This window comes from Myotis brandtii, unplaced genomic scaffold (assembly GCF_000412655.1).
Source record: "Myotis brandtii unplaced genomic scaffold, ASM41265v1 scaffold133, whole genome shotgun sequence".
NCBI lineage: Eukaryota > Metazoa > Chordata > Mammalia > Chiroptera > Vespertilionidae > Myotis > Myotis brandtii.
This window is the reverse complement of record NW_005354718.1, coordinates 1,799,048-1,822,413: the sequence shown is the minus strand read 5'-3', so window position 1 is coordinate 1,822,413 and position 23,366 is coordinate 1,799,048. Positions and strand designations below refer to the sequence as shown.

The 23,366-nt window shown below is 47.9% G+C and overlaps 2 protein-coding genes and 1 pseudogene across 4 annotated transcripts in view; 1 reads left to right on the top strand and 2 right to left on the bottom strand.

Annotated features, from left to right (window-relative positions):
• Nucleotides 1–588: 588 nt before the first annotated feature.
• ZFYVE19 (zinc finger, FYVE domain containing 19) lies at nucleotides 589–6,834 on the bottom strand. Its single transcript, XM_014534790.1, has 11 exons — nucleotides 6,655–6,834; nucleotides 5,281–5,402; nucleotides 5,061–5,114; nucleotides 4,557–4,675; nucleotides 4,235–4,380; nucleotides 3,799–3,907; nucleotides 2,154–2,363; nucleotides 1,681–1,760; nucleotides 1,271–1,369; nucleotides 1,013–1,140; nucleotides 589–930 (listed from the first exon to the last, which is right to left on the bottom strand). The coding sequence occupies exons 1-11, from the start codon at nucleotides 6,706–6,708 to the stop codon at nucleotides 852–854; spliced, it is 1,200 nt and encodes a 399-aa protein (XP_014390276.1). The 5' UTR covers nucleotides 6,709–6,834; the 3' UTR covers nucleotides 589–851.
• Nucleotides 6,835–7,008: 174 nt separating this feature from the next.
• DNAJC17 (DnaJ (Hsp40) homolog, subfamily C, member 17) overlaps nucleotides 7,009–23,366 on the top strand; it is a 40,468-nt gene continuing 24,110 nt past the window's right edge. For all 3 annotated transcript variants that reach the window (XM_005860252.2, XM_014534791.1, XM_014534792.1), the window contains exon 1: nucleotides 7,009–7,164. In XM_005860252.2, coding sequence (XP_005860314.1) covers nucleotides 7,087–7,164 — 78 coding nt within the window. In that variant the 5' untranslated portion in view covers nucleotides 7,009–7,086. The remainder of the gene's footprint in view (nucleotides 7,165–23,366) is intronic.
• LOC102256739 lies at nucleotides 10,004–10,339 on the bottom strand (annotated as a pseudogene).

Sequence of the window (23,366 nt, the reverse complement as noted above, 5' to 3'; positions counted from 1 at the left end):
CAGGCTAAGAGGCCAGGGGTCAGGTCAGGAGGGAGGTGCTAGCAACAGACACGAGTCAGAACAGCAGGCAGGTTGGCACAGGAGCCCTGGAAGTTGGTTCCCTTTGGGAATACGGCAGGAAGCAGGGTGTGCTTCCACTGTTTGTGCGCGCAGCGTCTGAGTCCTAGAGAGGCCAAGAATCACGACAGTGGGGGCTGGGGCTAAGTTGGGCTGCCCAGAGCAGGACCCACACTTCCGTTCAGTTGAACAAATTCATGCCTCTGGTCTACGAGGCCTCCGAGACGGGTGGTACTGTTCCTGACGGGAGAATCTTACATGAGGGCTCAACCTCTCCTCTCTCTCACTCCGTAGGACTGGATTTACAGCCTACTTTGCTTTTGCCACCTCTCCAAGGACCCAGGCTCAGGGCCCACAGGTTCTAGAGATCAACGATGCTGGGCCCAAGGACTCAACATACTTTATTTGATACATTAAGTGCTGGGGCGCTTGAGCAGGTTTCAAGGCTCATTCTTAGATTCAGTCTGGTCTTTCCAGTCCAGGCCTGCTGGTGGAGGGCTCCTCCAGTCACCATTTCCAATGCAGCTCATTCTTAGATTCAGTCTGGTCTTTCCAGTCCAGGCTTTGCTGGTGGAGGGCTCCTGACTCCTGCCTTCCCTCGGCTCCTCCAGTCACCATTTCCAATGCAAAATCCTCCCCCCTTCATGGACATCGAGGCTCAGGAAAGGGTGCACCCATGAGCAGTCTAGCTTGAAATGCTCTCCCATCAGATGCCCCGAGTCTGGGCCCAGAGGTGGGTGCCCCAGCCTGTGTGACTGCCTGTAGGACGACCTTCCTGGGAGGCCGGGGTGTCCTCAGTGTCCTTGGCCTGCATGTGGGGGGTGGTAAGCAGATGTCTGGTGCTCTTTAAGTTCAAAGGCATCATGGCCTTCCCTGTGGAAAAAGAGAAACAGGTCAGGGATCACAGGCAGCCCTTGGGCATCCCAGTCCCACAGAACATTCCGCCTGCACCCACCGGAAGCAGCGGACACAGTAGAGGTCTCCGCCGCAGCCAGCACAGCGCAAGGTGGCATCCTCATTGCAGATGCAGCACCAGGGGAGCTGCTCTTCCTCAGCTTCAGGCCTGGGGGCCAGAGCCTGGGCCTTCAGGGAGCAGACAGGAATGGGGGAAGTAAGGTCCCTGAGGGGGTATGGGGGGGGTGCTGCCAGAGCAGTCAGCCAGTCAGCGGGAGGCTGCGGAGGCCCCTCAGTCTGTGTCTGGGGCTTTTCTCACCTGAGGCTCTGCCCTGCAGGATTTGGCCGGGGGTTGGAGTGTTGGCTCTGCCGGGATGTTAAAGCCACTTGCCTCATCCAGGGCAGCTTCTTCAGTGAGCTGTGGACAGGGCAAAGAGGACAGCTCCCTGCTCGTGGCCCAGGTCCTCCCCCACCCCGCCGAAGGTGCTGTGGCCTTAGCTTCTCAACCCATCTTCCTTTATTGGTTGCCTATGGCTGCTGACACCCCTTCTCAAGGGGCCAGGGGGCAGGTCTGGGTCACAGGGACAGAGGGACCCCAGCTGGAACAGCAGCAGCAGAGCGACTGGCTATTGAGTCCCAGATGGAGGCAGGATGAATGGGGCCAGGTGGGTGGTGGGACAGTGAGGTGGGGGCCGCACAAAGGGCGGCCAGTGGGAAAGGCAGGCCCACCTGCTGCAGGACTCTCTGGATGGCCGTCTCCTCATCCTCATCATCATCGCTGTCTGGGAGGCGATAGTCTTGGAGGGTCACTTGAAGAGGGAGAGAGGTAGGAGCAGGGGAGGAGTGAGGCTGAGAGAGTTCGCCGGAGTGGCTACACTCTTGCTCCCAGGAGCTGGTTTGGTTTCCAGCGGCACTTGGTCCAGAGCTGAGCAGTCTCTGCAGCCATTCTGATCAGGCCTCCCCCTCCCTGCTCCACCCGGCAGGGCTCGGGGTCAGGAGCAGAAGGCTCTGCACCTGAAGGGACTGGGGGTCCCCTGCCCCCTGATGGCGGCCACTTTTTTCTCAGCCACTGCTTTGCTCCAGTACTTTCCTTGTGGCTCTGGGCAGAACTCGATAGACCCCCGGGCACAGAGACCCCCACCCCCCCGGCAGCCCTTTCACAGAACTTGGCCTGGGTGTGGGGGCTGCTCCCCAGGTTCTACCTCTGTCAGGGTCCCGTCCCCGAAGCACAGCCAGGCGCTTGGCAAGGTCCAGGATCCGCTCTTGCCTCGTGTTCTCCTCCCGCAGCTCGACTGCAGCTTCAGCCAGCAGCCTGCTCTTCTCCCCATCCAGGGACCGGATGGCCTGCCCCTTGGAATTAGCACTCAGGCCGCCTGGCCAACCCTGGTTGAGGTCATTCTGAATAGCGGCAGCTGGAAGGAGCAATGCAGTCAGGGAGGCAGAGATATTCCAAGATCTCTCATCAGAAGCCACTGAGCCCATTTCTCAATCTTTTATAAAAACCTACAGAGCATCAGCTTTTTGTTCAACACTAGCTCACATGGTTTATATTACAAACGAAATATCAGGTGGGCTGGGATGGATGTAGTTGGAAAAAACCTCTACGATTACCAGTGTTTTATATTGGGGGGAAAATGGTCTGAGAATCAGTGCCCCAAATAATCAGGTTATGGGGAGGCCAAAGTTCAGCCAGTGTCTCTGCCTTACAGGCTGAATCAGCATTTCCAGGGAGCAGCACAGAGAGGACATGGCAGAACCTGAGGTCTTATGTGTGACTAGGCTGGAAGAATTTTGACAGAGTGGGTGTGGCTTTGACATGTTCCCTTTAGCTCACTATCAGACCAAAAGGTTTGAAAGCAGACAGCTTTGGGTTCAAGTCCTAGCTTTGTTATTTAATGGCTGTGTGATCTTGATCAAGGTCCTTAAGCTCACCAGGCCTCAGTTGCCTCATTTATAAAATACGGATAATAAGAGTGTGTACCTCATAGGATTACTGAGGATGATCAATGAGATGTGTCTCTAAAGCAGGGCTTCTCGATGGTGGTTCTATTGACATTTGGGGCAGGATAATTCTTTGCTGTGGGGCTGTCCTGTGCATTACATGATGTTTTAGCGGCATCCTTAGCTTCTGCTCACTAGGTGCCTGTGGTACATTCCGAGTTGTGACAACCAGAAAGTCTCCAGACACTGTCAAATGGGCCACGGAGGGGAAATCATCCTTAGTTGAGAACCACTGCTTGGAAGCCTTGAAATAGCACAGTCTAATATGATTTTTATAATGATGGAAACATTCCACATCATGGTTTATATTTGTGCAGTCCAAGATGGTAGCCATGAGCCACATGTGGAATTGAGCACTTGAAATGTGGCTAGTACCACTGAGGGGACAGAATGTTACATTTTATTTAATTTTAATTAAATTTAAGTAGCCTCTTCCTCCTCCTTATCATCATCATTGCAAAGAACACTCACTGAGCACTTACTACAGCCCAGGCAGGGTCCTAAGAGCTTATTGGATAATCTCATTCATTCCTCGAAACTTCCCCACAGGTAGGTTTTAACATCCCCCCCCCCGCCCCCCATTTTACAGATGAGGAAAGCGAGACTTTCCCAGGATCACACAGCTGGTAAGTGGGAGGAGAGAGAATCACTGACTGATTCTAAAGTCCACACACTATCCACTAGGCTTACACTGGCTCCCATAGAAGTAAACACTCAATAAATGGTAGCTCTTATAATGTTGATTGTTCTCTGATTTACATATATTCACCTCCCAGTGGGCCACAGAGCCTCTCCCACCTGGGGAGAAAGGAGGGCAGGTCCCTGGGGCCCAGGTGGAGAAGTTACCTGGGCTTCCTCCTTCCCAGCTCTCATCAATAGCCACTTCTGCCGTGAGCTGTGTCAGCAGATCCTGCGCCTGCTGGGCCTGGGTCCTGGTGTCTGGTGGCTGATGCGCCTGCTCAGAGGAGGGAACTCAGTGGGGATCAGGACGGGGAAGCCACACCATCAGGTCCAGAGCAGTCTATGTCAGTGAAGGCTGAGGAGCCCCCAAAGCTCAGGGAAAGGGGCTAATCCAGGGCCCACATAATTGAGTAGGTCTGACAGTCCCCAACCAGGCGGGGCCACTCTTTCCTGCCCCATCCAATCCTGCTTGTCCCTGGTTCCCTGGCCTGGCAGCAGACCTGAGGATCCGGGGGTGGGAGTCAGAGGCTTGCCAACTCCTACGGAGTACATAAGCACACATGTACTAGGACCCCCTTCCCTCTCAAGCCACAGCACTCACCGGCTGGGGGGTCTGAGAAGGTGGAACTCTGCCCTGTAGTGCGGCAAGCCGTGCCTCCATCTCCTGGGTGGAAGGGATGGAACTCTGGGTTTCGCCCCTCAGTGCGGCTAGCCTGGCTTCTATCTCTGCCTGTGAGGGCACTGACTCTGCAATTGGCATGGGGGAAATCTGTAAGGTCCAGAGGAATCCCAGTCCCAGGAGCCCCAGATATTGTCCTTTAGGCCAGCGGTCGCCAACCTTTCGGACCTCATGGACCACCAGTGGTCCGCAGACCACCAGCTGGCGACTGCTGCTTTAGGCCACCCTGCCTGCCCCTACTCACTGGGCTTGTTCTCCTGGCGGAGCCGTGCTAGGCGCTCAGCGATGGCTTGGTCTTGTGGGGTCAGTCCATGGCTCTGGGGAATGCTGGACTTCTGCTTGGCTTCCAAGGCTGCCACACGCCTGGCAGGATATGAGGTAAAGGCTCTTGAAGAAGGCAAAAGGGAGGGGTGAAGGCACCCCCTCACTTTTCCCCATTCAAATCATTTCTAGGCATCTAGGGAGGCCTCCAATGGACAATCTTCTGTGGTCCTCATGCATGTTGGCCTGCAGCTCAACCCAGCTGCCCAGCCAGAGGGTCCAACGGAAAGGATGTGAATCAAGAACTGTTTCTGGGGAGAGGGCTCATGAGCTGCTTTCTGATCCCAAGAGGGCAGGTAGGAGCCTTCAAGATGGATAGTCTCCTGGCTCTGTGTTCATCTGATCGAGAGGCTGGGAAGAGAGTCCATCCCTGGGGCTCCCTTGCCCTTTCCCCATCCACATTTGTCTCTGTCCCCTCAGCACTTACTTCTTATAGTTCTGAGGTGGTGACCACTTGGAGGCACTGGCAGGAGAAGATCCTCTATAGAGAAGAAATCTGGTTTCAGAAGCCCTGACATCTGCCAATCAGTGCCCCCCACCCCGAACACTTCCTGGGCTGACCTCGGGCCACAGAGCACAGGCTACCAGGGTTGGCCAGCTGCCTGCTGCCATGGTTGGCTGAATCCTCGCCCTTGTCAGCTTCTCACCTGGTCAGGACCTCGTGGCACTGTTTGCAGACTTTCTGTTGGGTGTTCCCGGCCCGGGGCACCGCTGCACTGAAGCTAAGGCAGCTGGAACAGAAGGCCCGGCCACAATTCTTACAGCCAATCTACAAGAAACACGAAGCAGGGTTATCCACGTCTCAACCACCCAGGTAGGCTCCTCCCTGGCACTCTCTGAGCACCTAGACCAGAGAAGACGACACTGAAGTTATGAACAGCTGCCGAGAAGAGGATGAGGGGCGGGGACCCTAAGGCCTGGGGAGACACAAGGGTGGAGTAAAGTGATTCCTCTGTCTCCAGTCGTTTATTCAAATCAGGGAAAGCTTCATACAAAATTTCCATGCTTTCTGTCTAACCGGTCTTCAACTTCCTGACACTGGGGTATAGAAGACAAACAGGCAAAGCCCCTGGTCACTGACTCCTCAACAAAGGAGAATCAGAGAAAGTATCAGCAGAGCTCACGCCTTCTCTGCTCCAGCAAGACGGAGGGAGGCGTGGCTCAGGAGGGGACATAACAATAGCCTCCATTTATTAAGCACTTACTGTGTGTCAGGCGCTAAGCTCAGTATTTAACATTCTTCAGCTGATTTAATCCTCAGAGTTTCTGCACACTATTTTACTTAATCCTGATGCCCAGCATTACTGTTCCTATTTTAGGTGGGGGTCAGAGAGGTTACATGACTTGCCCAAACAAAAGTCACCCCCTGAATAAGGCATCAGAGCTCAAATTTGAACGCTGACCACCCTGCCTCCCAAACCCAGGTTTCCAAGTACTGCACGGACCTGCCTCCCTAGGTGCTTCACTCACCCTATGTGGTTCCTATCCGCTAGTCACTGCTAACACAGCCGGCCTGCAGTTACCAGGGGAACTCGGGGGTCTGTGCTGGAGGGCGGAGAGACTCTGCCATGGAGCCCTGCGGGCAGGGGAAAGGTCGGTAACCTAACGGAGGGAACCCGGAAGGGCAGGCTGCGAGACGGCGAGGGTTCCAGAGCAGAGGGAGTAACGGGACAAGGCGTGATGGAGAGTGGGCACAGGGCGGTGGAGAAGCAGCAGGACCGAGGGGAGGAAACAGCCGGACCCTACACTTGGCAGACAGAAAAGTCTAGCTTTCCAAAACCCACAGGAGCGCGCCTTACAGTTTACAGAGAGCTTTTCCCTCCAGCACCTCGCTGGACCCACACCAACCGGCAAGCGAGGGAGTGCTAGCCCCATTTTACAGAAATGGGAACTAAGGCGCAGTGGCTGAGAACCACACTGCTGGAAAAGGCTGGAAGGCAGTCTATGGGCTGCAAGTCCCGTGTATTTCCCTCCACTCCGCGTTCTCCCTGGCCCTCCAGCCACGGGGAGAGAAGACTCACCTCCTTCTTGAAGAGGGTGAACTTGACAGCGCAGCCGTAGCACCTGCTCTCCATCCTGGCTCCCGGCGTGGCGGGGCACGGCCGACAGAGTTGCGATCACGCCCGCGAGGTACGGGGCCCGTGGACCTTCACCCAGCTCCGCCCCTGTCCCTCACACCCACTCGCGCGAGCCTGCCACGGCCTCCCGCAGGGAAATCGCGACCGGCCATCCTGGTTGGAGAGCAACAGCGGCGGGCGCGAGGGCTGCTGGGAGTTGTAGTTCATTTACGACAGCCCGCTTCCTTCAGTGGCAATCGAGCTTGACACAGAACACGACATTTCCCAGGGGGCTAAGCGCCATTTAGCGGCTCGGGGCCGACAGTGTTCCGGAAGAGTCCCGCGCACGTTTAGACTCTTGGGAGTTGTAGTACGAATCCGGTCAGGGTTGGAATCATGTCGGTGGCCAAGGAGCTCTTACAGATGGACCTGTACGCGCTGCTAGGCATTGAGGAGAAGGCGGCGGACAAAGAGGTGAGAATGGTGGTGAGGAGGGCCGGTCCCGGGAGGTCGGGCGACCCTTCCTGTCTTGGCGCCTAGACTGACATCCGCTGTCCAGGTTCGGCCGGGCCCTGGGCCGGTAGCGAGGGGCGGCCTGACGGCCTCAGAAGCTGGGCTCCCAAACCATTCTAGGGCGGTCAGAGAGCCTCACGAGGAAGAAGGGGTCACCGAGGAGAGGCTCCTCGTGCGGGATTCTGTGCTCTCCCTCTGACCCTAGTCTAGGAGAGGCTGTGGGTGAGCCTGGGAGGGAATGCTAGCCTCCTCCGTGCGCCTGCGCGGGCTCAGCCTCTAATTCCGCTTGTGTCGTGACTGCGGCTGGAGGCACTTCAGTCTCTCCTGAAGGCTGATTAACTCCGCTTAGACGCAGTGGTTCTCAGCCTGCTGGCCCTTTAAATACAGTTCCGCATGTTGTGACCCGACCATAAAATTATTTTCGCTGCTACTTCATAACTGTAATGTTGCTACTGTTATGAATCGTAATGTAAATATCTGATATGCAGGATGGTCTTAGGCGACCCCTGTGAAAGGGTCCTTCGACCGCCAAAGGGGTCGCGACCCACAGGTTGAGAACCGCTGGTAGAGCCTAGGACGAAAAAAGGCTCAAGGCGCCTCCACTCCCTCTGCACCCCCTCCTGGGACCTATGACCCTGCCGTCTGTTTTCTTTTCCATCCCAGCTCATTGACTCTTCAGGTAGCAGGTGCTCAGGTGTTGTCCTTTCAACATGCGCTAGTGGGCCCAAAGCAGGAGGATCCTAGGGAAAGGCAGATGGCCTGAAGTTCCCCAGGAAGGTGTTTGCAAAGGCGCCAGGGATTCGGACCCTGTACTGTAGTTAAGATTTCTGTTATCTAACCCTGGATCATGGTTGGTAGTTGTAGCAACGTAGGAAGGGGAGGCAGGTAACTCATCGGCTGAAAATCAATGCCTGCTCTGGCTGGGTAGGGTTAGAGCGTCCTCCAGATACGCCGAGGTTGCCAGTGGATCCCTGGTCAGGGCACATACAAGAATCAAACCATGAATGCGGAAATAAGTGGAGCAATTCAGTGTTTCTCTCGTTCTCCCTAAGTCTCTTCCTACTTCCCTCCCTCCCTCCCTCCCTCTCAAAAACTCAATAAATAAAAAATAAAAAAGAACATTAATGCCTATGAATGCCCCTGTACTTCCAGGCTGTCCTGCTCATTAACTGAGTGAGCTTGTAAGAGGAAACTCTAGGCAGAAAAGCAGGGAGACCCATAGGGCCCTTGGGAAGAGCTGCTGTCAACCTGCACAGAACTGCCCCCTGCAGCTGGGCTGAAATCACAAGTGGACCATGGGGCCCTGGCCGGTTTGGGTCAGTGGTTAAAGCTCTGGGCTGGGGATCAAAGGGTCTCGGGTTTGATTCCCAGTCAAGGGCATGTACTCGGTTTCGGGTTCAATCCCAGGCCCCTGTTGAGGCATGTGGGGAAAGCCACCAATCAATCTCTCTCTCTCTCTCCCCCTCCCATCCACTCTCTAAAAATCAATGGAAAAATATTCTCGGGTGAGGATTAACTCTAAAAAAAAAAATCAATGGAAAAGAAAATCCTTTGGTGAGGATTAAAAACAATTTTTTAAAGAAAAAAGAAAAGAAATGGGACGGGGATGTGTAACATCTGCTGTATCTGTTTGTTAAGTCTTAAAATTTCAGTATTAGTAACGCCTAACATCTATATAACACTTACCGTGTGCTGAGCACTATTCTAGTTCTACATTTGTATGTTGTTTTGTTTTGCTTTTTTCCAAGCCAAACTGTATCTAGCTTTATTAAAGATACTTTTCATAAACAGTCATGGTCTTTCAGGCAGGACATGGGCAGACAATCGTTAACAGTATACAACAACTTTCAAACTCCCTTCTTCAATGAACTACCAAAATCAGAAAGCCACCGTAAAACCCAATGAAGTCTTCATCTGATGCTCTGAACAGGGAAAGTTTAGAGTGAGGGTTGACATTTGACATTGAGCATGTTGTTTAACAACTTTTCACAAGCCGACCCTGACTTTCAGAAATGAAATGAAAATGGCAGAGAACATCAATCTGTAGATCCACAATCTAAAGAGGAACTGCTGCTCTTTTGAGGGAGACCCTCTCAGTGGTGACACTGGGAAGTCCAGGTTGCCCAACATACTGGAAATCAATTTTTTGGGGTCAGGTCCCCATAGGTCTCTGGGCTTAAGAGAGCCAAAGTCTATGCTTAAAGTGGAGAGGGAGAAAAGGACATAAAAACGAATTTTAGTTTTCCCACACGACAAGGTGTTTGTGCCAGGATGGCTAATGTGTGTCAACATCAAGAGATCCCTCCTCTCAGGAACCAAGAGGAAGTTTCTCAAAACCAGAAGGCAAAGGTATTTCCCACCTACCCCCCCACCCCATGTCAGTCCAGCTTTGGAGACATTCTATTAGTACTGTATGTCCTTTCCCACAAAAAAATAACAATGAAGTGTTCTGTGTGCTAACAACATAGCTTAAAAAAAAAAAAGTAAAGCCCTAACCGGTTTGGCTCAGTGGATAGAGCGTTGGCCTGCAGACTGAAGGGTCCCAGGTTCGATTCCGGTCAAGGGCAGGTACCTTGGTTGCGGGCACATCCCCAGTTAGGGGGTGTGCAGGAGGCAGCTGATCGATGTTTCTCTCTCATCAATGTTTCTCTCTATCCCTCTCCCTTCCTCTCTGTAAAAAATCAATAAAATATATTTTTTAAAAAAGTAAAACAAAATTCTGCATTTTTATAAAACTTGATAAAAAATAGTATTTCAAACTGTACAGTCACCATGAAATACACAGTTAAAAAAAATGCACACACTTCATTTGGCATCTCCAGCACCTTCAGCTTTCTGTGCCTGTCTGTTTTGGCATCTCCATTTTCCGCAGGATTATTCCCATCATTGCTAGCATCAGCTTTCCCCTTTTTCCCTTTCCGTACCTTCTCTCCCTTCTTTGCAGGGGCCTTTTTAGGCTTGGGCTCTGGCTTTGGAGGAGCAGGTTTAGCTGATAACTTGGTGGATCTTCTCTGTGGTTCGTCCTTCACCTTGGCTTTATCTCCTTTAGCATCCCCTTCAGCCTTTCTCTTGGGCATGATGGCGATGGTGGTGGGACGTCCGAGCGGGACGCAGGGATGCAGCAGCACGCGGGTCTTGCTCGGTCCAAGGGTCGATCTCGTCTCCTCACACTGCTCCATTTGTCCATTGTTTAACTTGTACTTCATTAATAGTGAGAAACTACTTTGGACATTTCACAACTAGTTCTAGCCGGTGTGTTGGAACCCTGAAGTTAAGAATTTTCAAGGAAGGCAGTTGGGAGTTGTTGATGTAAATATTACTCAGAGAAGTGATGTAACCAGATTTTTAAAAAATTAAACATCAGTGTGTAGAATGGACACAAGTGGGAGGTGGGTGAGTCTGTTGTCTAACCAGAAACCAAGGTCTAATCAGACCAGTGTGGTTGGGATCCAGTTCTCACTCAAATGAGCTAAGGGATATGTGAGAACATTCTTTTAAAGGATAGCAGGTGCTTCTCCTGCCGTTTAGTAGGAGAGACACACTGTAATACAAGGCAGAACACAGTAAGTTCCTTAAGAGGGACACAGACAAAGTGCTATGGATGTTTGGAGTAGGCTAAGGTTGCTTCTAGTTTGGGGAAAGGGGTAGGGGAAATAGAGAAGCATTGTAAGTTGTAAGCCTTGAAGAACCAGCGGCGTTTGGATGTGTGGGGATAAGGGGGAAGGGATATTCAAGAAAAGGGAGAATGTGTATAGTCCAATTTGTGTGGCTCATAGGCCAAGAAGAAAGGAAGTGTGAAAGAAGATCAGCCTTGAAAAGTAGATTGGGGCCTTTTTTATGTTCTGGCTAGCTTCATGGTAATGGATATTTTTTGGCAAAGAACAAGGAGACAGGCCCTGTGTCCCCTCTCCTGGGTTCAAGGCCTATCGTTTTCTAGGGGTACCTTAAATTCTGTGCAAAGAAGGCCTCATAAATGTTGGTTGTCTGGTCAGATAGGAGTTCCTTATTTGGGGTCCACAAAAAGGTGCCAAGAACTAAATAAACCTTGGAAACCATGTGTAATTTTTGTGTGTGTATACATTTTTGAGAAGCAATTCTTATCCAGAAAAGATTAAAGAAGCCTCAATCTAGGCCAACCCCCTGTGTTACTGAAGTTCAGCAAGAGTGGTTAGTGACAGAATTGGGACTAGAACCTGGATCCCCTAGGTCTCCAGCCCAGGTCACTGCTCCTTCCACACTGTGTCACTCGAACCCTGTCCAGAACAACACAGTTCAGTGGTAGTGATGAGCATCAACGTCTGATTTAATTTTCATTCATACCACTTCTCTGAATCCCAAATCTATACTAGTATATCCATCTTCCTATTCAGTCTCTCTATTTGGATGTTTACAGGGATCTAAATTGTATTACATCCAAAATCGAACTCTTGAACTTCTCTTTCCAAACCTGCTTCTTCCTTGTACTTCTCTGTCCCAGTAAATGGCACCACTATCCACCCACTCAAGTTAGGAACCTGGAGTCATTCTTCATACCTCCCTATCCTCTTACTCCTGCCGTCACTATGTCTTAATGAGTCAACCTCCCAAATAATTCCCAAACCTGTTCACTTATCTCCATCTCCACCACTAGCACTCTGCCCAAAGCCCCATCAGCTTCCATCAAACCATTAAAGTAGCCTATCAGCTTGTCTGCCTGCTTCCAATCTATTCTAGTCTACTCTGTGACACTCCTCCCAGCTATTCTCCTCACAGAAAATGGAATGATCTTGGCACTCCCTTGAAACCATATTGCACTTCTAAAATACTCAATAGAATTTCTTACCCTTCATACATGCTGTCCCTTCTGCCAGAAATGTTCTTTCTCGCCTCTGTTCGCCTGGGTTGCTTTACCTTTTCTTTCAGAACTCAGCTTCAGTGGTACTTCCGCAGAGTGGCCTTGCTGATTATTCTTCCATACCAACTGGGTCTCCTCTTTTCTAGCACTTATTTCATTTTGCAGTTATTTGTGCATTTGTGTGATTATTTGTCTCGTGCCTTACTCCCCTGTGTATTCAGCTGCAAGGAGCATGTCTGGCCCGTCTACTTCTGTAGCAGTCCCTTGCCTCGTGACTAGCACGGAGTAGGCTCTCAACAAATACAGGGTGTGCAGAAGTAGGTTTACAGTTGTGAGTATGTGAAAGGTTTACAGAGTTTATTCTTGTATTATTATTTATTAAATATTTATTTTCCATACAAACAACTGTAAACCTACTTTTGCCTCACCCTGTATTTGTTAATGAATAAAGTAGTGTCTACAGAAACCACTGCAGCAACTTGACTTGAGAATCAGGAGACAGTCACTGTCTCTCATTTTAACCCTTTTTGAGTGTACAGTTCAGTGGCATTAGTACATTCACATTTTTGTGCAACCATCACCACTATCCATGTCCAGAACTTTTCTATCATCCTAAATTGAAATTCCAATCCATTAAACATTAACTCCCATTCCCTCTCCCTTTAACCCCTCCCTGGTAACTCCTCTTCTACTGTTTTTCTTATTGTTTCTCTATATGAACTTCACTATTCTATGTACTTCATATAAATAAACATACAAATATCATGTAATATTTGACCTTTTGTCACTGGCTTATTTCACTTAAGGTAATATTTTCAAGATTCGTCTATGTTGTAGCATGTATCAGAATTTCCTTATTCTTGTATTATGATTTGTTTATCTTTTTTAAGGGGATATTCTTTTTTCTGTGATTTATATCTATATTTTTATTGATTTCAGAGAGGAAGGGAGAGGGAGAGAGAGAGATAGAAAAATATCAATGATGAGAGAGAATCATTGATCGGCTGCCTCCTGCATGCTCCCCACTGGGGATCGAGCCTGCAACCCAGGCATGTGCCTTTGACCAGAATCGAACCCGGGACCTTTCAGTCTGCAGGCTGACGCTCTATCCACTGAGCCAAACCAGCTAGGACTAATTGTTTATTAATTATTGTATTAAGTATTTGTATTATTTTCATATGAACTGTAAACCTACTTTTGCCCAACTATGTATGCATTATTATTTTCCTAAGCCAGTGATGGCGAACCTTTTGAGCTCGGCGTGTCAGCATTTTGAAAAACCCTAACTTAACTCTGATGCCGTGTCACATATAGAAATTTTTTGATATTTGCAACCATAGTAAAACAAAGACTTATATTTTTGATATTTATTTTATATATTTAAATGCCATTTAACAAAGAAAAATCAACCAAAAAAATGAGTTCACGTGTCACCTCTGACACGCGTGTCATAGGTTCGCCATCACTGAATTATACCCTAGTGGTCTACTGGTTCTCAACCTGTGGGTCGCGACCCCTTTGGGGGTCGAACGACCCTTTCACAGAGGTCGCCTAAATACATCCTGCATATCAGATATTTACATTACGATTCATAACAGTAGCAAAATTACAGTTATGAAGTAGCAATGAAAATAATTTTATGGTTGGGGTCACCACAACATGAAGAATTGTATTAAAGGGTCGCGGCATTAGGAAGGTTGAGAACCACTGCTATAAGTAAATATACTTAAAAGCTATTTCTTTCTTTCTTTCTTCCTTTCTTTCTTTCTTTCTTTCTTTCTTTCTTTCTTTCTTTATTAAATTTATTGGAGTGACATTGGTTCATAAAATTATATAGATTTCAGCTGTACAATTCTATAATACATCATCTAAATATTGTGTGTGTGTGTGTGTGTGTGTGTGTTTAAGATATTCTTTTTTACGTTTTTTTAAAATTTTTTTATTTTTGTTAATTTTCATCCGAGGAAATTTTTTCATTGATTTTTAGAGAGATTAGAAGATAGTGGAAGAGACAGAGAGACACATCGATTGGCTGCCTCCTGCATGTGCCCCGACCAGAACCGGGGATTGACCCTGCAACTGAAGTACTTGCCCTTGACCGGAATTGAACGCAGGACCCTTCAGTCTGTTGGCTGATGCTCTATCCACCGAGCAAAACCAGCTAGGGCTTCTTTGTGTGTTTTTTTAAAATATATTTTTATTAATTTCAGAGAGGAAAGGAGAGGGAGAGATAGAAGCATCAATGATGAGAGAGAATCATTGATTGGTTGCCTCGTGCACGTCCCCCATGGGGATGGAGCCCACAATCTAGGCATGTGCCCTGACTGGTAATCGAACTGTGACCTCCTGGTTCATAGGTTGATGCTGAACCACTGAGCACACTGGCCGGTTGAGTGTTGTAGTTGTTTTTTTTTTTCTTAAGCCTTTCACCTTTTTCACCCAGCCTCCCAATCCACCTCCCCGCCTACAGCTGTCCGTCTATTGACTCTATGAGTCTGTTTCTGTTTCTATTTTATTAGTTTATTTTGTTCATTAGATTCTACCTGGTGAAATCATAATGGTACTTGTCTTTCTCTGACTGGCTTATTTCAGTTAGCATAATACTCTCCAGGTCCGTCCAGGAAGTCGCATTTCTGACTGGTCCTTTTTTATGCTGTTGTAGTTCTAAGTTCCTTGTAGTACTCACTAAGTTTCTTGAGCATCCTTATAACCATTTTTGGAACTCTGTATCTGATCATTTGCCCCCTTTCATTTAGCTCTTTTGCTGGAGATTTCTCCTGTTCTTTCATTTGGGGGATGTTTCTTAGTCTTCCTCATTGGGCTGCCTGTTTTTTTCTATGTATTAATAAAATCTGCTATGATTCCCAGTCTTTGTAGGGTGGCTCTTTGTAGTAGGTGTCCCGTGGAACCCAGGGGCATTGTCTCTTTGGTCACCTGAGCTGGGTGCTCTGTGAATGTCCCTTGTGTGGGCTGTGTGGGCCCTTTTGTTGTAATTGAAACTTGGTTGTTATTGGCCCGTTTGTGTGTCGGGTCATCCCTCAGGCTGGCTGACTGTGAGGATCAACCCCAACCACAGTGTATGAGCTGCTGTACATATGAAGCAGAGTTCTCCTAAGCTGGGTCTGGTGCCTGCCAAGGTCTCCCTTTGTATATGCCGCTTGTGAAGCTAATTAGATCCTGCTCTGATGTTGATTGAAGCTGGCCTCTGGGTGTGTTCTGGGGCCTCTTGGGAGGGACTCTGGTAGGTAGGCAGGTATCTTTGACAAGGAGCGCTCATGGAGGAGGTGAATATGATTTTGATGTCTTTGCAGAGGAGCTGTAGCCGAGAAGGCTACACAAGAGGAAGCTATTTTGAAGGCTATATTGCTAGGTATTCAACATCAAATATCAGGTATAATAAATCTTGGTCCCTTGTTGTATAAACATAATCAAGAATCTTGCAGTTAGATTTTCTTCTAAAATCAAATAATTAAAATCCTCCTTCCTGACAATCCCTGCTCCGCTGCAGTTGCCATCACCGTCCTCCTCCCCTCCCTTAGCCCCTCTAAAAGCTCTTTCAAAATTGTCTTTCAGAAAGGTGGTACACTCCCAGCCATTAAGTATTAGATCGCCCATCTTCCTGCTGGGCGTCCCCACCCTGATTCTTGAAATCAGCATGCTGTGTGCCCAGTGCCTTGCCCAGAGCAGGCTCTCTCTCTCTCTCTCTCTCTCTCTCTCTCTCTCACACACACACTCTCACTCACTTTAGTTCCCCTGCTACCTTTTGGTTTCCTTTTCCTTTCCCCATGAGTATTTTAGATGAGGTTAGCAACATTTCTCACAAACACCATTTGATTCCACAAACTTTTAAGTGACTACCATGTGTCCATCCCACATGGTGCTAGGGATACAAATGTGAAGAGAATATCCCTGTAGGGTCACCCCAGCTTGTCTGTTTCCACTTTCCCTGTCTCTTGCTCCTGTGGCTCATCATTTTGAAATGCAGGGGTCATAGTTGATAATTCTACAAAATGAAGTTTTCTAATCAGATGATAATTTCCTGGAGAAGTGGTGTAGAAAATAACAGTGTTTATAACTAATCTTAACAAGTAAGGCCAGGAATTGTTGCTTTGTACATCAACTGTTTTGAGAATGGATGGGACTCATAATACAGAGCACTAAGCAATGTTGGCAGCTGTAAATATCTATAATAATAAAAGCATAATGTGCAAATTGACCGTACGACCGAACAGCAGAACGACCGTCTGGATGACCTTCCGGGCGAAGCCGGGACTACAAGGGCCGAGTCAGCCGGGGCTGTGAGGGCCTACCCTTGCACAAATTTTGTGCATTGGGCCTCTAGTGCCTTTATAATAGCCATTGTACTGACTACCAGTGATAGTTAAGAAAGTGGACTTTAGAGTCAGACTGCCTGGATATGGATCCCATGACTTACCTAGTTTGTTACCTTAAGCAAAAAAGAAAAAGGAAAAGGAAAAAAAATATATATATATCTCCCCCACAAAACAAGCAGCATTTATTGTAGTATTACAAAATTATAAAACACTTTCCATTTTGGCAATATATTTTTTTAATATATTTTTATTGATTTCAGGGAGGAAGAGAGTGGGAGAGAGAGAGAAAGAGAGAGAAACAACATCAATGATGAGAGAGAATCATTGATTGGCTGCCGCTTGCAAGCCCCCTATTTGGGGATCAGCCCACAACCTGGGCATGTGCCCTTGACCGAAATTGAACCCGGGACCCTTTAGTCCATAGGCCAACGGTCTATCCTCTGAGCCAAACCGTCTAGGGCTCCATTTTGGCAATATTTTACAACACACTTAGCTTCAAGGGTTGGGAAGGAGAAAGTTGGAAATTAAAGAAGGAAATTTCAATGGACATTACTAAAAGAAAAACTGTCCCAGCCCTCCCCCCCAAATAAAATTTCAAATGCCACTTCATTTCATTACCCAAGAAGAGGCAAGATGAAAGAAGCAAGCAAAACTCGGGCAATTTCACTATGGATCATGTCAGAGACAAAGGAACATTCAAAACAGTCAATATGGTCAGTTACGCTGATCATTTCTGTAGTCATCTCTTCCTCTCATTTTGCCTCCATAGCCACCTTGGTCTCTTCCATAGCTTTTATTACTCCTGTCTCCACCATAGCCACTCCCACTTCAGTCTTCACCATGGCTCCTCGGTCCCCACCATAGCTTCCTTGATCTCCATAACCACCTCATCTGTCCCCATCATAATCACTTCTCTCTCCACCATAGCTGCCTCGATCTCTACCTCAGCCCCCACAACCTCTGTAGCCCCTCTCTCCACCATAGCCTCTTCCCCAGAAATCTCCTCCTGAGGGACCAGCATCTTCTGGTCTGGGCTCATTGCACTGATTGCAGGAATTTCTTCAAACAAAGTTCATATTTCCACATGACTGATTAGGGCAAACCCAGTCCCCACTTTTGGAGTCTCCACCTCTACCTGAAAGCCTCTATATCCCCCATGGCCTTGCCACCCACTTCCACTTCTACCTTCTCTCATAAATTCAGGTCTTCTGGTGGCAAAGGACACTTTATTGATGTGACCATGGAATTCTCTTCCATCAAACCAGTTAATGGCTGCCTTAGCTGAGAGTTATCAAATACTCTGTTGTCTCCCCTTTTGGCTTCCCTGTTTCCTTGTCTGTGTACAGATTTATCATCCGTTCAGGTCTTCTTTTTTGTCTTGATAATTCCTATTCATTTAAAGAACTCCCCTACTTGAGCTGTAGACACACCCTCCCCAAGTCCTTGCCCAGAGATTGTGTTTGTTATCTGAATCAAATTCTTAATAAGCATTTGGCCTGGGTCCATAATCCCTGTGACCATCAAAATTTTTGAAGCCACTGCAGTAACCAACACTTGATCCTGTCATAGGACTTCTTTCATCCTTATCATATCTCCCACGCCCTCTGCCTATTCTCTGTGACCCACCATATCCCCTATTATCTTCTCTATACCTACTCACATCACAACAGTCATCTTGTGTGTGATGGCTGTAATTTTTCCTTTGTGAATGGTAAGACTACTGGTTTTGATGATAGGAATCATGCTGCTGATCATAACCAGACTATTGAGCAAATATTTCACCTCTGTGTGCCTTGGCTTTCCCATCTGCAAAATGGGAATGATGGCAGTTCCTCCTTGCCAACATTGTTGTGAACCTTGGTCCAGGTAAAGCACTTAGCACAGGGCCTGGTACAGGGTACATGCCTACTACAAGTTAGCTCTTGCTGTTATCATTGTTGTTCCACTTTTCTTACACTGTGAGTGCTAAAGTCAAATACATGCTGCCCACAGCTCATGTCTGAGGTTGTACTCTACCCCTTGCCCCTCTCACTCATTCCAGTCCTGACAGATCAGTGCTGATTCACCCAACACTACACCAGTGATTCTTGACTGAGGCAGTGGTCAGGGTAGAAAGGAGGTGGGGAATCAGAACCAAGTTGAGAATCAGCAGAGTCAACTGTTCAGTTTAAATCTACAAATGAATGGAGCATGTCACCATGAACAAGTACCTTGTGGGTCTTGTGTAAGGTTGAATAAGACATTACTTCTGCTTTCTGACAGCTCACACAGTATAGTAAGCAATGAACTATGAGGTAGAGTGCAGGAGGTTCAATGAAAGTATATAAGGAAAATGTAGGAATAAAAAGGAAGACACTGCTCATATGATTGGCAGGATCAGGAAAGATATCCTTCAGGAGATGTGTTTGTGCAAGGCCTTGAGGAGAGAAAAGACTATATCACAGCAGGGTTAAAAGGGATCCTTTACTCTCTTTATTTTATAGACACGAGGATGGAGGTGCAGAGAGGTTATGGAACTTGCCAGAGGCCACCCAGTGAGTGAGCGTCAGGCCAGACTGGAGCCCCAGTTTAACATTCTCTCCACTCCTCTGCAGCTGACACGTGAATTTCTCTCCTGTCCATAGCAGCCTCGCCTTTCATTTGAAGCCCTTCGAAGGCTTCAAACTCACTGTATCTTGGCAGATATTACTTGGTGAAGCCAGCTTGAAATGCGTTTTGATCAACTTTTCAAAGACTCAAATTTTAAGTGTATTTACCAGGAAAACTACCATAGAAACTTAATATTGACATTTGGGGGGGGTGGTTATATTTTATTACTGCTTTAATAAAAAGGCTATTTTACCTGTATGCTAGCTAATACCTTTCCTTAAATGACGTATTTCTGTTATACCCCAGAATATGACCCACTGACATTGTTTCTTACAGATTTAAGAAGAGTTAAGTTTTTGAGGACAGACAGGGGCTTGAAGGAACAGCATGAGCATGAAGACGTAGAAGTAAAAGTACTTGGCATGACAAGGAATGGGGCTTTGCTTAGGGTTCTTTAAGGATATGGCAGGAGATGAATCTGAAAAATGTGGTTTCTTTGGACCTCTAGGTTCTAGTGTGGTTGGACCTGATTCTATGGGCATCTGGGGGCCATTTCTGCATTTGAGGTGTACCTGACTTGGTCACTGTCTCTGAGAGGAGCCTCTTACCAGAACAGGCACTGAGTCCTTGAGGTTGGGCACCGAGCCTGGTTTCGCTTGATGACGGTCATTTGTTCACCAAGGGCCTGGATGGTTAACTCACTCCTGGGTTTAGTTGTCTGGCTGAAGCTCTGGGTTTTTGAAGTTACTTGGCTGCCTGTTAAGTCAAATGGAATGATTCATTTGTGTTTGTAAGCTCTTCATTAGCATTCAAGATAATACCTCTCATTTATATGACACCAAATTGCTTTCACATAAATTAATCTCATTTGATGTGATCTTCAAAACAAGCCTGTGAGGTAGGCAATGACCATTAGCTCCAATTTATAGGTGGGAAGATGAAGAGTTTAATTGATTTGCCCAGCGTAGGGTGGCTAGTAAATGCAGAGCACCTGCCCAAACCCGAATTTTCTCCTCCTCTCTCAGAACTTTTTCCATGACCCATACTTCAGGAGCAGTTAGGGCAATAAAAGACAGGTTTTTGGCCTCAGAGAGCCTTGGGACTCCCAACAGTGACACGGATGGAGATTTGACTAAATAAAGCTGCCCAATCTGGCTGACCCCAACAGGTATTGAACTGGTCTGGAAAGTTGGATGAATATGTGTCAAAATTTGCATTAAAACTACCACAGCAGAGTTTCTATTTCAACTGAGGCAGTACTAAAAATACTCTCCATTCACATAGCTGCTTCTCTATTTTTGCTGTTTCTGAGTACTGTTGTTTAATTAATATTGTTTTTCTTTAAGTTGGCTCACTGCTTTTTACTAATATAGATTTGTTTATAAAGGAAACTGGTACATTAAAGGAAAAAAGAAATGAATGAGATGTAGGAAGTACCAGGGCCCAGAGAGAAGGAGTTGTACGCTCCGGAGAGGGTGGAGACTGGAGACCCAGGTCTCCAGGAGTTGAGGGTGAGGGCAGGCAGCCGGGAGAGATGAGGGGCAGCCAGACCCAGGGTATCTGATAGACCTGAGGGGTGAGAATCTCTAACCTGAGATAAGAAGGTGGGCAAGGATTTTGGAGTCTGAGCCTGATTTAGGGGTACTTAGGGTAAGGGTGGGAGAGTATAGGCGGGGCCTGAGAGAAGGGGGTATCTGAAGAAGGGGAGGCGGAAGAGAAACTGGAGAAGGAGGAAGAGAATGGCAGTAGACTGGGCTCCAGGTGAATTGCTCATTTGGGGAAGTGGGGCTGAGAAGGAGGGCAGTGCAGATATTGAGGCCCAGGAGAGAGTGCTGGGAGGGCTAAGGGAAGGAGGAACCCAGAGGTGAGGACCCGAGACATGGGAGGAGCTGAAGAGTGACCTCAGAGATGGGCTGAGGATCCAGATCCCAAAGGGTGCGTGGGGCAACAATTGGAGAGAAGCGAGCCAGATCCTGTACATGGTCCCAGTCGGTCCAGGCTGCATAGGTCACTACACCGAGTCTGACGATGGGTATGGTAGCAACCTGAGGGAGATGGTGTGAGGTCCAGGTCCCCCCAGAATCATCCTGGTACCACCAGCAGGCCCACATTTTGGGAGTGTTGAGCTGAGGGTGCTGATCTGGGGGTTGGCTGGTACCCTGCTTGCACTGAGGCTTATGAGCAGTCCATAGTTTCTGTAGTGACCAGGCATTTAGGAATTTCTCAGTAGTGCTGTCGCAGCGTGGGCCATAAGCTATAAGGAATGAAAGGGATCAATCTTTTAGGCAGAGCAGACTTCTAGATAAATGCCCAGAACTCTGTGGTTTACTTCCTGCCTCTGGCATCAGGCAGTCACATCACCTCTGGTATTCCTGGGCTCTGTCTGCCTCTCCCAGGCTTGGGGAGAAATTACTGCTGGGCATTGATTACTGGGTCCCATTCCTGGAACCCAGTCTTTCTAGCTGATTCACTGAGGTGGTTTGTTCATTCAGTACCTGTGGTCACACTGAGTGGCCTCCCTGTGTGTTCTCCTCATCTGAGTCCTATCTCTAAATCTCCATATCTGACTTCCATTTATGAGTCTGGCTTTTGAGAACTGGGCCCAATTACTTGTACCACTTCCTTACCTGGCTCCAAGTTTTATTATAAGAAAGGGCTGTAGCCTTTTAAAAAACGATGATCTCCTCTTTGTAAGGCACCTTTCTTTTAAGTTAATTATGGCTATTTTATGTTTATTGGACCCCTTAGTGCCTTGCTTTTTTGGGTAAATCAGGAGTTCATTTCCCTAAAGAGGTGAAACTGTAGGCGGGTGGATTGTCAGAGGCCCCAGCTCTGTGCCTGGTGCAAAGCCCATTGGAGATGACAGGAGCCCCAGCTCCCGTCCCCTCTCCTGCTCTGGGCTCAGGTTGCTGCAAGTGGTGGAACCAGTTATGAAGACTCCAGGAAGGGCTGGGTGGCTGTTAATTCATGACTCATTCTTCTCCTCTATAATGTGGGCTCTGGGGAGATGACATTTCAGTTCTCACAGTGGTTCTGGTAGTCTGCTGTAGTGATTTCTTACCTTTTCCAGACGTGATTTCTCAAGAGGAGGTGTTAGGTAGAAGGGGAAATTGTGAAAAAGTGGTAAGCTCCCCTAGGGCCGGGGCAGCACCCACTTCCTTCTACTCCTTAGCGGCCTGAACTAATTGACATAGTTGAGGCTTTCTAATTGTGTTTTGGTTGAGAACATATGAATGTTTCCCCTTTCGTTCAATAGGTATTTATTGTGTGCCCATTAAGTGCCAGGTGGTGTTCAGTGCACTGTTCTGGGCCCTTCCCCTAAAGTGCATTCCCTTTATAAGGGGAATCCCCATAATTTCTTATACCTGTATGCTCTCATATGAGGTACAATTATGGCCAAGTTGTATGTTTTTCCAGACCATACCAGAAAAAAACTGCAGATTGCAGGGAAGTGCTGGCATCTGGCATAGTCTAGTAGAGGCTGATTAGGGAAGAGAAGGAAAAACTATAAAAAGAGTCGAATTTAAGATCATTACCACCTACGCATAGGAAAAGCCTGGCTCTGCCCTCAGTAGCATCTGAATGTGCTGTTACTGTTCAGTAGTTTATGTTCTGGATGATGATCCTGAGACATGAAAGACAGATTAAACTCAAGTATGTCCTAGGATGGAGACGGGGAGGGGTAGGCAGTAACATTTTAGAAAGACATCAGAAAGGCCACACACACTTCTGCAAACTGGACTTTAAAGTCCTCATAGAGCTTATGTTCATCTGAGATCTTTGTCGACCTGGGACTGGGCCTTGGAGACAGCCTCGTTCTCTGAAAAACCTTGGTCTGGTCAGGAGGCATTGGGTGGGAAGTCTCTCACCTGTCACCCAGCTCCTCCCTTTGAGGCCTCAGGAAATGCAAATGAATGTTTCCTAGTGTTAAGGAGACCAGAGGACTTAGGGGAAACCTAGAGGTAAAGAAGAAAACTGCAAGTGTTAAGACAATGCAGTAGCCTTTGGCAACTTCCTGTGGCTACTTCAACCCTGCCTAAGAGATCCCAGCACCTGCAAAACCCAGCTTCATAGAGGAGCCGCTAAACCCCGATGCCTGGAATAGGCAGTTCTATCCTTATCCCACATCATTCCATACCAGGTCCCTCTATTTCTTTGTTCTTCTGAAAGTTCCTTTTCCTTCCCAGCTTTATCAGAGTTCATAAAAATATTGTTGCATTCTTTTGCCCTGAATCTAGTTTCTTGAGTTGCTCATAAGGTAGGCTTATCTATACTAATAAAAAGGTAATATGCTAATTAGACCGCGAGACTTTTCAGATGTCCTTCCGGACAAAGCCATGGTGGCGGGGCCGAGGCAGAGGTGGTTAGGGGCGATCAGTCTGGCAGGGGGGAAAGTTGGGGGTGAT

Bases quoted from the DNA above. Each gene is read 5' to 3' on its own strand.
- ZFYVE19 (XM_014534790.1), bottom strand. From the start codon at position 6,708: ATGGAGAGCAGGTGCTACGGCTGCGCTGTCAAGTTCACCCTCTTCAAG. The intron at 5,115-5,280 runs GTGAGAAGCTGA...TCTTCTCTATAG, and splicing joins TGCCACGAGGTCCTGACCAG to AGGATCTTCTCCTGCCAGTG. The intron at 4,676-5,060 runs GTAAGTGCTGAG...ATATCCTGCCAG, and splicing joins CCACCTCAGAACTATAAGAA to GCGTGTGGCAGCCTTGGAAG.